Source organism: Colossoma macropomum, unplaced genomic scaffold (genome assembly GCF_904425465.1).
Source record: "Colossoma macropomum unplaced genomic scaffold, Colossoma_macropomum, whole genome shotgun sequence".
Taxonomy (NCBI): Eukaryota; Metazoa; Chordata; class Actinopteri; order Characiformes; family Serrasalmidae; genus Colossoma; species Colossoma macropomum.
In genome coordinates this window covers 8,451,859-8,466,517 of record NW_023494795.1, presented here as the reverse complement: position 1 = coordinate 8,466,517, position 14,659 = coordinate 8,451,859, and the positions used below count along the sequence as shown (strand labels likewise).

General features: G+C 38.9%; 1 protein-coding gene across 1 annotated transcript in view; it reads left to right on the top strand.

Annotated features, from left to right (window-relative positions):
- The first annotated feature begins 1,363 nt into the window (after positions 1–1,363).
- mdn1 (midasin AAA ATPase 1) overlaps positions 1,364–14,659 on the top strand; it is a 92,581-nt gene continuing 79,285 nt past the window's right edge. The window contains 10 exon segments of the mRNA XM_036581362.1: positions 1,364–1,459; positions 2,571–2,797; positions 5,479–5,703; positions 6,200–6,307; positions 6,632–6,824; positions 7,633–7,842; positions 7,990–8,121; positions 8,883–8,986; positions 9,278–9,392; positions 11,410–11,573. Coding sequence (XP_036437255.1) covers positions 1,364–1,459; positions 2,571–2,797; positions 5,479–5,703; positions 6,200–6,307; positions 6,632–6,824; positions 7,633–7,842; positions 7,990–8,121; positions 8,883–8,986; positions 9,278–9,392; positions 11,410–11,573 — 1,574 coding nt within the window.

Below are 14,659 nucleotides of genomic sequence, written 5' to 3'. Positions count from 1 at the left end.
TGAAACTGTATTATTTTGCCAAGCAGTATTAACATACATCTATGTATGCATATATATATATATATATATATACATATGTCCAAAATTCCAGTTGAGAGGTGTAAGAAGCTTGTTGATGGAATGTTGATGGAATGATTTCAGTTATTTTTTTCCAAAGGGTGTGCAACCAAATATTAAATTGAGGGTGCCAATAATTTTCTCTGGGCTATTTTTGGAGTTTTGCGTGAATTATATCATTTTTGGGGTTTTTTCCCCCCTGTTTTTTTGTGTTGTTCCAACACACACAAAGGAAATAAACGTGTATAACAAAACATGTAATTGCAGTAATTTTCTGGGAGAAATACTTCATGTTCTGGAAAAATTTCAGGGGTGCCAACAATTTTGGCCATGACTGTTTTGTGTGTGTGTGTGTGTGTGTGTGTGTGTGTGTGTATGCATATGTAAATATGTATATGTATTATTTCAGTGAAAATGGCCATCAATAGACAATATTTAATATCAATGACACAGAATCCTTAACATGTACATATCATATTACATTTTAATATTACATTTTCTTTTTTTGCAAAATTTTTGTTTGATTCCTTTTGCTTATTTTTCTTTGACATTTTTCTAATGCATGCAAGTGGATTATGCCACATCTAATCTATATTATAGAAATATCTATTGAAAATGAATAACTTGAACATAATGGCCGTTTTGACTATAAATTAAATAAAGGGTGGGCTCTGAATTTTGCATATCAATCCATGCACGTATGTACATGTGTACATATGGAATACATGTGAAGAAATGTTGGTGTCTACAAACTTTTGGACATACTGAACCTGCACCCTGAGCATGTTTCTTGGTTATTAACAGCAGCAACATAGCGACCCAAACTACTACAATGCTAGCTAATCTTATATATACACACACATATATATATATATATGTTTATATATATATATATATATATATATATACATTAAGACATATATGCACATGTGTAAGTTAAGAAATTCAGGAGGTGTGTGTGTGTGTGTGTGTATTTGTGTGTGTTTGTGTGTATGTGTGTGTATACACACAGATTGGCACATATGCACAGCTCGTGTTCCTCGAGCTCGTCTCGAGCCTCTTCCCGTCGCGGATCTGCGCGTAAGCAGCTCGACCCGGAAACGCTCTTCGTCCGCTCACACACATGTGGACGGAGGGTTTTAACAGTGACGGGACCGCGGAGCTCCTTCTGTCCTCACACACACATTTACACATTTACACACACATACACGCTCCAGGAGTGATGAGCCTCCCCGTTCCCGGCCCGTAGAGCAGCGGACCGCGCCGTCTCCACTGCTCCTCTGAGCGCTGCTGTGCGGAGCGCAGCATGGAAAAGCTGGAGCTCAGCCTCACATCACTGGCTGCGATTTCCAGGCATGTCGACAAAAGTCACAACGAGCTGAGCAAGTATTTGAGCAAGCAGGTAAGACTGGGGCTCGTCGGCGGGTACAGAGGCTCTGTAGGGAGGTTTTTAGTGGCGTTTCTTGTGTGAGGGTCAGGCATTAGCATCAGTCCTTCACTTCTGTTTACATCTTGGACGGAGCTGAAGCTCCTTATTCGCCAGCTTCTTGTTCGAATTTTCCCGTTCCACCTTAAATGGTGCAGCTGTTACATTCTGGCTCCTGAGTCGCTCCTGAGTCGCCAGAATGTAACAGCTGCACCATTTAAGGTGGAACGGGAAAATTCGAACAAGAAGCTGGCGAATAGTGAGCCAACTTGAGCCTCGTACATCTCGGCTGCTTTAGGTTCTGAAAACTGCTTGGAAACGAAGCAGCAGACGGTCAGAATTCACGACACTGTAGTGTTTTGTTCATTTATGCTCGATAAAGCGTCTCAAATTTCATAAACATGTCTTGACGGTGTTCCAGGTGGCGGTTAGCGTCCCTCCACTCCTCCACGTGTGTTTTCGAAAATGGCTAAGGCTAGTTAGCATTGCAGTAGTTTGGGTTGTGTTGCTAAGCTGCTGCTGTTAGGAGCCAAGAAGTAACATGCTCAGGGTGCACAACATGTCCAAAAGTTTGTAGACACCAACGTTTCTTCTGAAATCAAGGGTATTAATATGGAGTTTGCTGCAATAACAGTCTTATACTAGATGCTGGAACATTGCTATAAAGATTTATTGCATTCAGCCACAAGAACATTGGTGAGGTCATGTTGGATGGTCAGTTCTGGATCACTTCATCTCATCGTATGTGTTGGATGGAGCTTCAACACTCTAGAGAACGCTGTTCCACTGCCCCACAGCCCAGTGCTGGGGGTCTTCTGACACTTGGTGCTTGGCATGGTGACCCTGCTCTGGCCTTTTATATGGATATACCAGCTGTGTGCTTGAAATTGAATGAGAGCACTTCAGTAGCTAATTAGAGCTACGTCTAACTAATTAGAAGAGTTGTCTGGATACTTTTGGATATGTAGTGTCTTTAGGGGTGTCTGTATACTTTTGGACATGTAGTGTCCTTTTGAGCTTAATCTGCTGGATATGGGCCGAGGAGATGCTGAGGATGTTGAGCGCTGTTCTTTTATTAATGCTGAAGGTATGGAACCAGCAGGACAGGCAGTGCATCCTGGGTTGTTTAGCCCAGCTCCTGCTGGAGAAGGATTACACCCTCCTCATTGCCCGGCATCTGCGGCCGTTGATCTTGGACCTGCTGGAGAGGAACGCCGAGAGGATCAAGACGGACGTCAGGCTCAATCACGACCTCCATGAACGGTTGTGCGTGGCCGTCAGCAAGCTCCTCAGCATCAGCCCGGACGCTCAGACGTGAGTGGGAACCTTTTTTATTGTACACTTTACCACTTTTCCACTCTACAGCTGCTTGTTAAGCTTTGGTCTTTGAGGACTAATCAGGACCAGTTAGCCAAAACAGAGTTACTGCTACGCAAAGAGTAGTGCTGTAAGTTATTGCACTGGTTTCGTGGACGTGGATTAAGTTTAGTCTTTGCAAAGCCAAAGGTGTTAAAAATCCTGTTTAGGGTAGGGCAGGGGTCGCAACCCAAATGTTGAGAAGAGCCATTTTGTCCTGTCAATAAAAATCAAACCACCTTGGGAACCACAACATTTTATGTCCATTTTACCCTCTTGGCTATAAGTGTGTCTTATTATGTGCTGATGCGCTAGTAAAGGATGAAAAATATAATTTAAACAAAAAACGCAGACTTACTTTGCTCTGCTTTAAGCTTTAGCTCAGCTATAGCCCCTTGTCTCGCATCTCCAGCAGGAAACTTTTCCTCAAAAGTAGAACAGTTTCTTGTAAAATGTCTCTCAAAGTTCATCTTTTATAAGGCTACGACGCTCCTCATTCGCAAGCTTCTTGTTCAGTTTTTTCCGTTCCACCTTAAATGATGCCTGGGACGTGTTGGTGCTGCACCGTTTAAGGTGGAACAGAAAAATACAAACGAGAAGCTGATTTTAGCTACTGGGCTTTTTAGTGTTTGACAGTTTCTCACTGCAGATTAAATGTATCAGGAAACCAGCTGGAGCGATTATAAATGCAAAGTCCATTCATCTCCAAATTATCGATGTTCGTCTGAAATCTTTCTCTTTGCCTTTTCGTTAGCTACTAGCTAGTCCAGATTGTTGTCATTGCTATGGTGACCAGCAGTCTGCGTGGTAATCTTTAGGCTTAAAGGGTGAATTAGCAGTTATACATTAGCTCCAGCTTTTAAGACCATTTGTTGTTAAAACTGTGTTAGAACGATCAGCAGAGCTTTATCTGATTCTGCTGTGGAGCCGCAAAAGGGCAGTAAAAGAGACACATGTTGCCGTTGCATTTCCCATATAATCTAGTGCTAGGCTTAATCTGCATCTGGAAAACTGGCTCATTTTTCATGGTATGTTACACATGGAGTACCAAAATCCACAGCACTGCAAATGTGAGTGTTTTTGTTAGTTAGCTTATAACTAGAAACCTTGTCATGAGGTGGAATGTGTGTTAAAGAGCTGCAACTTATAAGTATGTAATAGACTGTGCAATAGACTCCTGTTTGAGTTTATTGGTGTGAGTTATTTTTCCTTCTGCCGTTTCCTTTTTTTTGTCCCCATCTCAACAGCTGATTTCTTTTAAAGTTTAGTCTGTGCAACAATCAACTTCTTAATTTATAATGCAGTAAAAGTAATGTAGTCTGTTGCAAGATAGAATGATCCTGAATGCGTTCACATGCACTAAATAATCTGATGACTGCAGTTTTTTTTTACATGCACTTGGCAAACAGATAATGGGAAAACTCCAGGTCTACATGAGTCAGGGAATAATTCATATTACTTGTTTGTAACTCACAGAAGAAGATAAATGTGACACAAAATTCAAACTTCATGTTGCAGCTTTTTGGAGTCACTTTAGCTTTTATTTCTTTATTCTGTCAAGCATGTAGTTGGTTTCAGTTAAACTCCAAAAGTGTTTTGTTGCTATTTTGCGGGTGCTGTGTTAAATGCTGTGTGCTGTTCCTGGGACTGCTCTACCTTCTCTTTGCTCACATGTGCAGACTAGGAAAAACGAAAGAAATCAGAGTAAGGGTATACTAAAAAAAAAAAAATGATTACTGGGCTAAAATCCAGCTCTCTTTATCTGATTTCTTGATTAAATTGACCTTAATCCAATCGAAGGAATTGAAGTATGCTGTTTACACAACTGCTTGAATAATCAATTAACCGATAAACAATAATGATCATGTTATTGGTGTGCATGTAAATGCATTCGCTGTTCCATGTAAATATTGTAGAGCACAGACAGATTAATGGACTTTGTTTACTAACTTTTGTAGCGTCACCTTCATAAATACAGTGCTGTCATTCTCCAGGTTTTGAGTTTGATGTGTCATAGGTTTTGGTATCCTGCTGTTGCAGTGGTTTTCTGTTTGGAAATCAAAGTTGTCATCAGGGCTCTGACTCACAGTTTCTGGCATAGATTAATGATCAATTTTTATTTGATTACCCAACTTTTATCAGTCACATGACATGTTTAAAATGACAAATATTTCAGAAGAGTATTAAATATAAACAAAATGCCAACTGTTACTGCAATTATACACCTATTGGAATGGACTCAGAGCCTCATTTAATCCTGGATAATTTGCAGCTTTTAAATTACATATTGTAGCTGTCCAACATGCATCTTCACAATAGTACCTTTACAGTAGAGGGCAAAAACGTACATAACTTTTCCTGTAAGGTAATGTAAATAGGTTTTATTATAAGTGATTCTGGAGCATTTCTCTTGATCCATTTATCGTGAAATTTTGACCCAATGTAAAGGACAGCTGCTGTTTTCAAAAGATGTAGAAAAATAAAAATTGCCAAAAATGGAAATACATATATTTTTTGGACACTGATCTATTTGGTTATGTATCGATGACTAATTGACTTTGCTGACTAAAACTTTCAGCCCTTGTTGTCCTTCTGTCAAAGCAAATGATTCACTTCATCTCTGTTCTGCTGCCTCTTAGGTTTGCATCGAGGTACTTCACCAGTGCCCCGCCCGTCTTTCAGAGACTCTTCTTCACCAGCGAAGAGTCCGCCTCCATACAGTACGGCCCCAGACGCATGAAGCTGCGGGACCTGATGGGGGCCACTCTCCGCTTCCTCCAGAGCGACTGCGAGAAGTTCCGAGTGCTGTGGGACTGGAGCGCCTGCGTCTCGCAGCTGCTCACGAGCGACGTCATGGTCCGAGGGTACGGCTGCTTGAGTTAAATGTAGACCTGCTGTAGGAGTGGGCAATTTGACGATATTTTTATCGTGTCTGGATAAATGTCGTCGCAATATGCTTTTCTGAGCATATCATGGATATCGTCAGTACTTAAAGAATTCTGACCACGTGCAACTGAAAGGTTTTAATAGTATTTTTAAAATGTGGCACTGCTGGGTCATTCTGTCTGTTCCCACTTCTTAGAAAAACTGAGCATCGTGTTACATATTGGTATCACAAATGTACCCTTAAGTATTGTGATATTGTATTTTTGCCATATCGCCCAACTCTTAACCAGCTGCACACAAATGGACTCTAGCAATGTTGATAGTTTGGCAAACGCCCAAAATGTGTATATTTATGGATTAGAAATTCTGTCAAGTGACTTTGAGAGAAAAGAAAGTTTTGTTAGTTTTTTACTTTTTTGTCCAGTTTTCATTTGATTTTCTTTATTAATGGTTTTTTTTATTATTTTTATGAAGTTACACTGTGCAGTGCCTTGCTTTGGTGTCCCACATGACTGATAACCAGAAGACGATCTTCCTGAGGAAGGTTCTGTCCACTGAGGAGATTCTGCATCTGAAAATGAAGTAAGCTGCAAGGCCACAAAAATAAAAAAGCAAAGAGTTTTTAAAAGATGCATAGACTTCACATAGATTTCATAAAGAAATGTAACAGTAAGCTATGTTTATACCTTGTTATGTATAGCCTGAGTGTTATTCACTGGACCTGGTTGCATTGGCTCTGTTTGCATTCCTATTAAAAATAGTCCTCTTTTTAATCTATGTTCACAGTAGCTACTGTGTAATAACCCTTTAATAAACAGAATGGTAAGCCTAGTGTATGAAGTGTTAAAGTCATTGTTTTTTTTGTTTTTTTTTCTGACCATAATGCTGCTGTTCTCATCTTGCTAGATCACTGGAAGAGGCCCAGCAGCTTGAAGTAGAGCGAGCTCTGGTGTTGGCCAACCAGGGCTCAGTGATGTGGCGTCTGGAAAGAGGAAATAAGTATACCAAGGGGCAGGTGGTGTCGGAGGACCTCTCCCAGAACGTTACCGCTGTGTGCGGAGTGATCTTGCCAAGGCTGACCCCTCGACAAGAGGAACAGGTTTGAGGAAAAATAATATGAACCAATATTTCTCTAATTTTCTGCATAATTAAATCATTAAGCCATAAGCAAATTCCGAGTGGTTTGATGTGAAATGCTCCATTCTAGAAAAAAACTTATCAAGTCAGAATTGTTCACAGTAGTGGAAATAGAAACCAGTTGTCTGAAGAGTTAAAGATCATATGAAGTTATTAAGTTATCAAATGACAAATCACAAATATGCTGCATTTTTTAGAGAAAGTTTGGCCTTAAATGTATTTATAAAAAATATTCGTGGCAGAGAAGTACATGTAAGGTGTTGTTATTTTTTCAGATTAACCATTATTTTACCATCATCAGCATTACATATAAAAACTCAGGGTAGGTATCATTTTGGGTGGTAAATAAATTGGTTATATTTGCTTTGTAGATATTGTGACCCCTTGTTTCAATCACCACCTTTATAAAAATGTCTTGGGTAGCAAGTTTCTCTACAGTGCGCCTTTTCGCATCACACTGACCTGACTCACTTTGTTTACATCGCTATGATTAAATTATGTTCAAAGTTATGATTAAAGTTGTTACATTTTGATGGAAGATGGAAAAACAGAAATGTTGTCTTTTTATATGATATGATGAGTTGTGCTGAACATGACCAGGAATATAACAGAAAAGATGAGTGTTAATATCGTGTTGATTTTAATATTCATAGTTTAATATTGATAGTGTAGCTGTGCTGAGAATATTCCAAATGCTTCCAGATCCTACAGCTGGCATTCCGTCTGTCAGGTTGGATGTTGTTTGTACAAATTTGTTCCTTTTTTTGTAGAAATGCTTGCAAAACCTGGTGCTGGTGGACTCCACGTGTCGAAATCTCAGACGGCTTGCCATGGCTGTAGCGTCCCAGAAGCCCGTTCTTCTGGAAGGTCCCATCGGCTGTGGCAAAACTGCCCTGGTCGAATACCTAGCAGCTGTCACTGGCCATGTCAAAGCCCCTGACATCCTCAAGGTTCAGCTGGGGGATCAGACAGACAGCAAGGTAAGCTTATGAGTCTCTGCCCTGTTCTAGGCATACTGGGAGTGCTTAGAGGCTTTGGCTAAAAATCACAGAATCACGATTTCATTTCATCGACTACGCTGGCTAAAGTATTTCCATTGAGCTTCACTTCTCTCCTTGTGTGTGCAGATGTTGCTGGGGATGTACCGGTGCACAGATATTCCTGGGAAGTTCGTATGGCAGCCAGGGTCCCTCACTCAGGCGGTGTCCAAGGGCCACTGGATTCTTTTGGAGGACATTGATCACGCTCCTCTGGATGTGGTAAAAGTCCCACCATATTAAAACTCATGCTACTTTCCATTTCATCAGATCCACCTAGTTTTGACTCCTTTTCTACTTTAAGTGGGGCTGTTGAGTGAATTGTTTACTTATTGTTATCACACAGGTTTCCCACAGATCCTTAAAAAGTCTCATGAAGGCTTGAAATAGATATTAAAATGTAAATTTATCCAGTTTTCAAGTTTTTGAGTCTGTTTTTTGACACTTGCCACGAGCAGCGTGCCATCAGAACCATTCACTAAATACAAAATACAAACATAATTTCATTTTTAACTAAATTCATAACAAATGTTAAATTTTAACTCATGTTAGTAAAAAAAATGTTACTGCATTTATAATGATTTGGAAAAAAGCTTGAATTCTTACCAATAAGAAATTTAATCTGACATGCTAAAATATAATTCCTACAAATAAAAGTTGAATGTTAAGATTTGATTTTTATATTCATTAATTTTTTTAATAGGAAAAACAACACTTTTTGTTAAAGCAACGTTGTTTCAGTGTAAATAATTCTTGGTTAAAATTAATGCCACAACCACCTAACATCAAGTGCTCATCAGTATTATTTTGGTATAACATAAGGAATATATCAGTCACAGTTTCTAGCAGTATAGTCACGGTGTGGTGTTTGGTTTATGTCCAGCCTGAACTCAGAGATTCTGTTTTATTGTGTGTTGGTTTTTTTTATGATGGGAGCTGCAGGGGTTTATAGAGTGGCTTGTGTCACTATGTGCTCTGTCCAGATATCAGTGCTGCTGCCTCTAATGGAGAACAAGAAACTGACCATTCCTGGACGGGAAGACTGTATCCAGGTGGCCCCTGGCTTCCAGTTTTTCGCTACAAGAAGGTGAGACCTTTCATTTCAATCTGTTTGCACTTTTGATCTCACCACTTGAACCCATTTAACTTGTCTGTTAGGGACCTACAAGGTCTGGACGTTTTGTCTTGTGTCCATCATGTGTGGAATGTATATGCTCTGTGCTTTTGGCCTCTTAACACTGTCTTTCATGATTTCCTCTCATAACCACATTTGAGGTCAGTTGAGAATTGCCCTCTCAAATACCCACTGAATGTGCTACTTTTGTTTGACGTGTTCAATTTGTAGATCTTTACAGTAAAACTTCCGTTTATTATTTAGGATGTTCTACAGTGGTGGAGCATGGCACCGGCCCCAGAGCACCCATGCTACTCTACTGGACAAATACTGGAGCAAGCTACAGATCTGCAATATGACCAGAGATGAACTCAGACAGGCAAGTAGATGTTTTTCCACCCTTTCTGGTTTTCTTTAAAGGAATTATTTGGTAACAGTTACTCAGTTTTCCCGCAAACATAGCTTATTAGCCAAGACTTGTTTAACGTCGGAATGCACTTGAAGAAAATGTGATAAAGCACGTGTTCTCCAGTGCTAATTGGTGGTGTATAGGTTTCCATTACTTGTTGACTACATTAGCTTCATAGCTTCAGTGCAAAACAAAAGAATCAAGCTTCTGACACCAGACATGTCTTGGCTGACTGGCTTCATTTGAGGTGGAGAAATGTCCAAATTCAATTTTTCACCAAAATATTAATTTAAGCTGCACGACCAAAGTTTGAACTGTTCAAAAGTTCAGAATCAGTTAAAATAAAGGGAACCTACCTGCGTTGCAGAAAAAAGTGTGCAGTTTCAGAGCTTTCAAACAATTGGTTGGAAGACATAAAGCTGTATCCAGAATGGTGAGCAGAGCTGTAGATGTTTCTGGAACTACTCAGTAGGGCTGGGCAATTTGTCATTATCACAGTATGTCACAGCATGCAGTGCAGTTTGTGATTAAAAATAATTTGTACTTGATGTTTTTGATAGTATTTTTTTTTTTCAAATGTGGCACTACTGGCTCTTTTTGTCTGTTCCAAATTATTAGATGACAGTAAATATCATGATGTATCATATATTGTGAAAGTATCTTTAAAAAATTATTTTTTTCCACATCACTCACCTCAATGCTCTAAAACAACACATATGAAGTTATGTTTTTGTCAAATCTCAAAGCAGAAAACCTCACAAAAACGTACTGTAAACAGTATATGACTTATCATTCAGTCAATCCTTGTTGATTTCAAAATTGCCTAAATATTAAATACAATATTTAAGAATACCTTCTGGTCTAGTTTATATTATTAAAATTATTAAAAATATTGTTGTATGCACTGTAAAAATGAAAGTGAGCTCAACTTAAAAAATCATAAGGAAGTTGATTTGCTTTTGATTTGATTTTACTCAGTTCTCCTGAGGCTCTTTCTATCTGGCATTTTCTCCTCCCAGTTACGGATGTCTATAGCAACACTGGGGTTTAAATGCACAACCACTTGGTGGGGCGGGGGGGGGGTGCTTAGCTCCTAAAGTTACTCAGGTTTCTGTGTCCATAAATGTTTAAGACACTGTAAAAATGTGTTGCTTTAAGTTTAAAATGTAATATGGGAACACGTGGTGCAGTGGTCTGAGAATTCACCCCAACATCAGGAGGTTGTAAGTTTGAACCCCAGCAAAGCCACAGATGTCCACATCTAGAAGCCCCAGAGAAGAAAAAGCCTGGTGGGATTGTGTGATTGAAAGAGTCCCAGCTAGAGGGGGAAACTGAGTAAAAAAAAAAACAAGTTCCACTTTGTTTACTTGACCAAGAGCTCAAAATGAGAGCTAGGAGAACTTTTGACTAAACTAAGAAGTTTGAATTACATTTTGAATTTGAACTCTGTGATCTCAAGTCAGTTACATTATAATTTTTTATGCTCAGCTGAGTTTCCTTTTTTCTTACTGTGTATAAAATAACACAATTATTAATATTATTAACATATATATTGAAGTGATTCCACACTTTTGAATGGTTTGTATTTAATTTGTGGCATATCTTTAACAAGAATGAAGAACAAAGTGATGAGCATGCAGAAATGCATGTAGCTAACCAGAGACGAAGAGCGCCACTCAGTTTATACGTATCAATAAAATTGGTTTGCAGTGAAATATTGAGGTCAGGGTCAATTTTTGGAATGAGTTGTGGCCTGAAATTGGTTTGGCCTGAATAGCACATCTTTAAGTGTAAAAACTGAAAACCCCAGAACATACAACCCCCCTGAAAGGCACAGTTGCATTGTTTGTGGGTAAAAAATTAATCACAGTAGAAATACATAAAGCTCAGAAGCAGATGCCTCTGGTTAATGTGACCTCTGTTGGTTCAGTTTTTTTTTTCTTCTTTCGCCCAGTGACTTATTTTTTTCCTGCCTGGTTTCTTTCAGGTCCTGTTGAACCAGTACCCAAATCTGGCGGCAGTGGTGGACCGCCTGCTGGACATTTACTGCCAGCTGACCGGAGATAGACACCATGTCCCAGTCCTTTCCAACCTGCAGACCCCAGGCGAGGAGAAGTCCTCACTGCTGGAGGGCCGAGGACTCTCTCTGAGGTAACGTGAAAAAGCGAAAACAGTTGTTCTGCGTAGCGTCCAGTGTTGTAAATGTCCAGATTACGGTTCCTGTGTAAGCTAACCAACATGACACTGTTTAATTACTTTAGTGTTTGAGCAGTAATACAGCTAACGTTATGAGGCTGAAGTCTTATTTGAAACGGTGCAGGAGTTACTTTCTGGCGTCAAAATGTGGCACAGCTGCACAGTGGAACAGAAATTTGATGGCATCATAATGTAACTGCTACATGGCTTAAGGTGGAATGGAAAATGTGAAAAAGAAGCTGGGGAATAGGAAGCCACGTCAGCCTTGTGCTACTCCTAACATTTACTGTGGAAAGCGTCAAAACATACAGAGTCAATGTGATCGCCACAACTGACCTGCTTTGACGACGTCCACTGTGTCGAACACAAAAGTGTGCAAACAGTCTATCACTCCTTTTTCATCGCTCATAGAAACAAGCAGGTTTTCTTTTTTCTTTATGTTAAAGGTGCTTGTAAATAGAAGAGCTATTTTACTGCAGTGTGAATTTGATAACTTTATTATTGTTGCATAACTTTATTATTGTTATTAAAAAAGGAAAACCATCCTTTATGTATTTCTGTCAAAGGAAATCTTACATTAAATGCCAGTGTAATTATTCATAAAGTTATAAGTGTGATGTTATCTGTGTAAAACAATTCGTAACACTTGGTGTGGTCCTTTTGTAGATGATTAATAAACTCTTAACAGATTATCAGTAACACATCAACAACATATCAGTAAAGTAACAGTAGTGAAGCATCTGAATACACTGAATCTTGTAGATGTTCTGTTGATATATTACTTACGTTAAGTAGATGTGTTGTTATGTTACTTCCATTATGCGAAACCTAACCTTACCAACCTGACCCAAAACCTAACCCTCACTCTGGCCCTAATCCTAATCCTAACCTTAACCTCAACCCAAACCCTAACCGTAACCCTCATATGTTTTTGACGTGTTACTGAGAGTCCATTGAGTGTTTCATCTAAAAGGACCACTCGAAATAAAGTGTCATCAAACAATGTAAAGGACTTTAGGCTTCTAAGATTTTATATAGGCTTTGCTGATTAATTCAGGCTTTAAAGGAAGCGTTAGATCATTACATGTTCATGTTAAACGGTTGGGTGAGTTATATCATGGAGGACTGGAATTGATTGCGCCACAGTCAGCTCAGATATGTGGGGAACAGTAGGGGGTGAATACTCTGCTGGGCCAGAGTTTTGATTATTAGGCTGTTTGTCCAAAGTATTAGTTATTTATTAAGATTATTAAGATTAAGATTAGTAAATTTGAAAGTGTGCAATTTTCAAATCACTAGGGCTGAAATGTTTATAGAAAATGATTACACTTAAATAACAATTACAATATTCGTCAGAAAAAACACAATTAGATATATTCCCCATAATCGTTCAGCCCTGCTCTAAACCTTGCTTTGCTCTGTATTCCATGGAAATGCAGACGCAGTGCTCTGTAGTGAAAAGGGCACAGTGGGTTCATCAGTACATACGGGCCAATAGGTTCATGGCGCTGCTTAGAACTGATGCCACTGTCATAATACAGTAGTTCAGTGGAGGGCTAAACTCATATAGGCCAAATAGGCAGATATATTTTCTTAACATCACAAGAACAGTGAGTTCAGAACAGTGTTTTTGCAGCTTAATTCCGTACATGGACTCTATGGACTGTGGAGTGAACGATACGTTTAGAAACTTCAATCGAGGAAAATTTGGTTTTCCGTGATAAAGACCCTTTAATATACTATCCCTTTATCTTGCTATTGCAAACAGGCAAAGAAAACAAATTTAGTTTTGCATTTAGAAAAGTTAGGTGTTCCCAAACCTTTGCTTATCACCACACTGAACAGAACATCTGTCTGCTTTGCTGAAGATCTGTGAAAGTTTGGTACCCGTCCACTGGGCAGCCAGCCCCCCAGGGGCTTCTATTAGCTTTCCACTGTCTCTGACTCCAGTCGATGGGCCATCGACCCCCTCCATCCCCACAGGAGAGTCCCAGCAGCAGCAGACAGAGTCACCGTCAGGCCAGGGCGGCACTATTAGATAATCAGCTCAGATAATGTGGAGCATCGCACACGCCTGAAGCTCTAGGCCTTGATACCCACCAGCGAATGACAGAACAAAATGTTCTTGGTGTTTTTGCTTTTAGATGTGAAGCACCTTGTGGATCTGACTTCCACATGCATATTTAATAGGCTGAAGATTCTCTCCATCTGCATTGGCTTTTAGTGCTTCGTAAAAGTGGTGCTTCATATTAATGACACTATGTGTACTTGTTCAAAATACTAGATTATGTTAAGTAGATATTATTAATTTTATGGTGATAAGTAGTAGTTAATAGTTAATCAGTAGAAGTTGTTAATAAGTGGTTATTAATTGTAGCATGTAGTATTATGCAAAGGTCTTATGCACCTGAGCTCATTGTTTGAAGCCATTGATCTTGGCAATAAGTGTGATTTTGCTTGCAAAACTGCCATATATCGGAATATGGAATAAATGCAAATAAACATAAATATAGTGAAAAAAAGTAAAATAAGAAGTTCTTAGTTTTTAAAAACTATGTGATCTTGTGAGCTGATTTCAAAAATGAAATTCGGTTCCAGATTTTTTCTCGAGGCCCCCAGCCATTGCATTGATTTTTGAAATTCCATCACCAGCATGCTTAATTTAACATCATAAAATACTGATTAGCCACATGATTTGTAAAATTGCTACTTATTATGTTTGTTTATTTTGTATTGTATTTATTTCCAATGTTATTTTCCTAACAACTAAGTGGTTACTGCCCAAATAAATTGATTTAAATTCTATTGTTCTAATAATCTAATAATCTAAAGCGGTTCTATGAGCAGTTATATGATAATAATCATGCACCAAGTAGTGCAGTAGTAATATAATAACCTTCAAGTAGAAATGCAGTATTGTAGAAAATAATAAATATGTTACAAGTGGAATTTCCTGAACAGTCAAAAACACAGTTCCATGTTTTGGTGTTTCCATTATGATTTAATCAGCAACCAAGCTGATAAGGTGGATGAAATCTGTG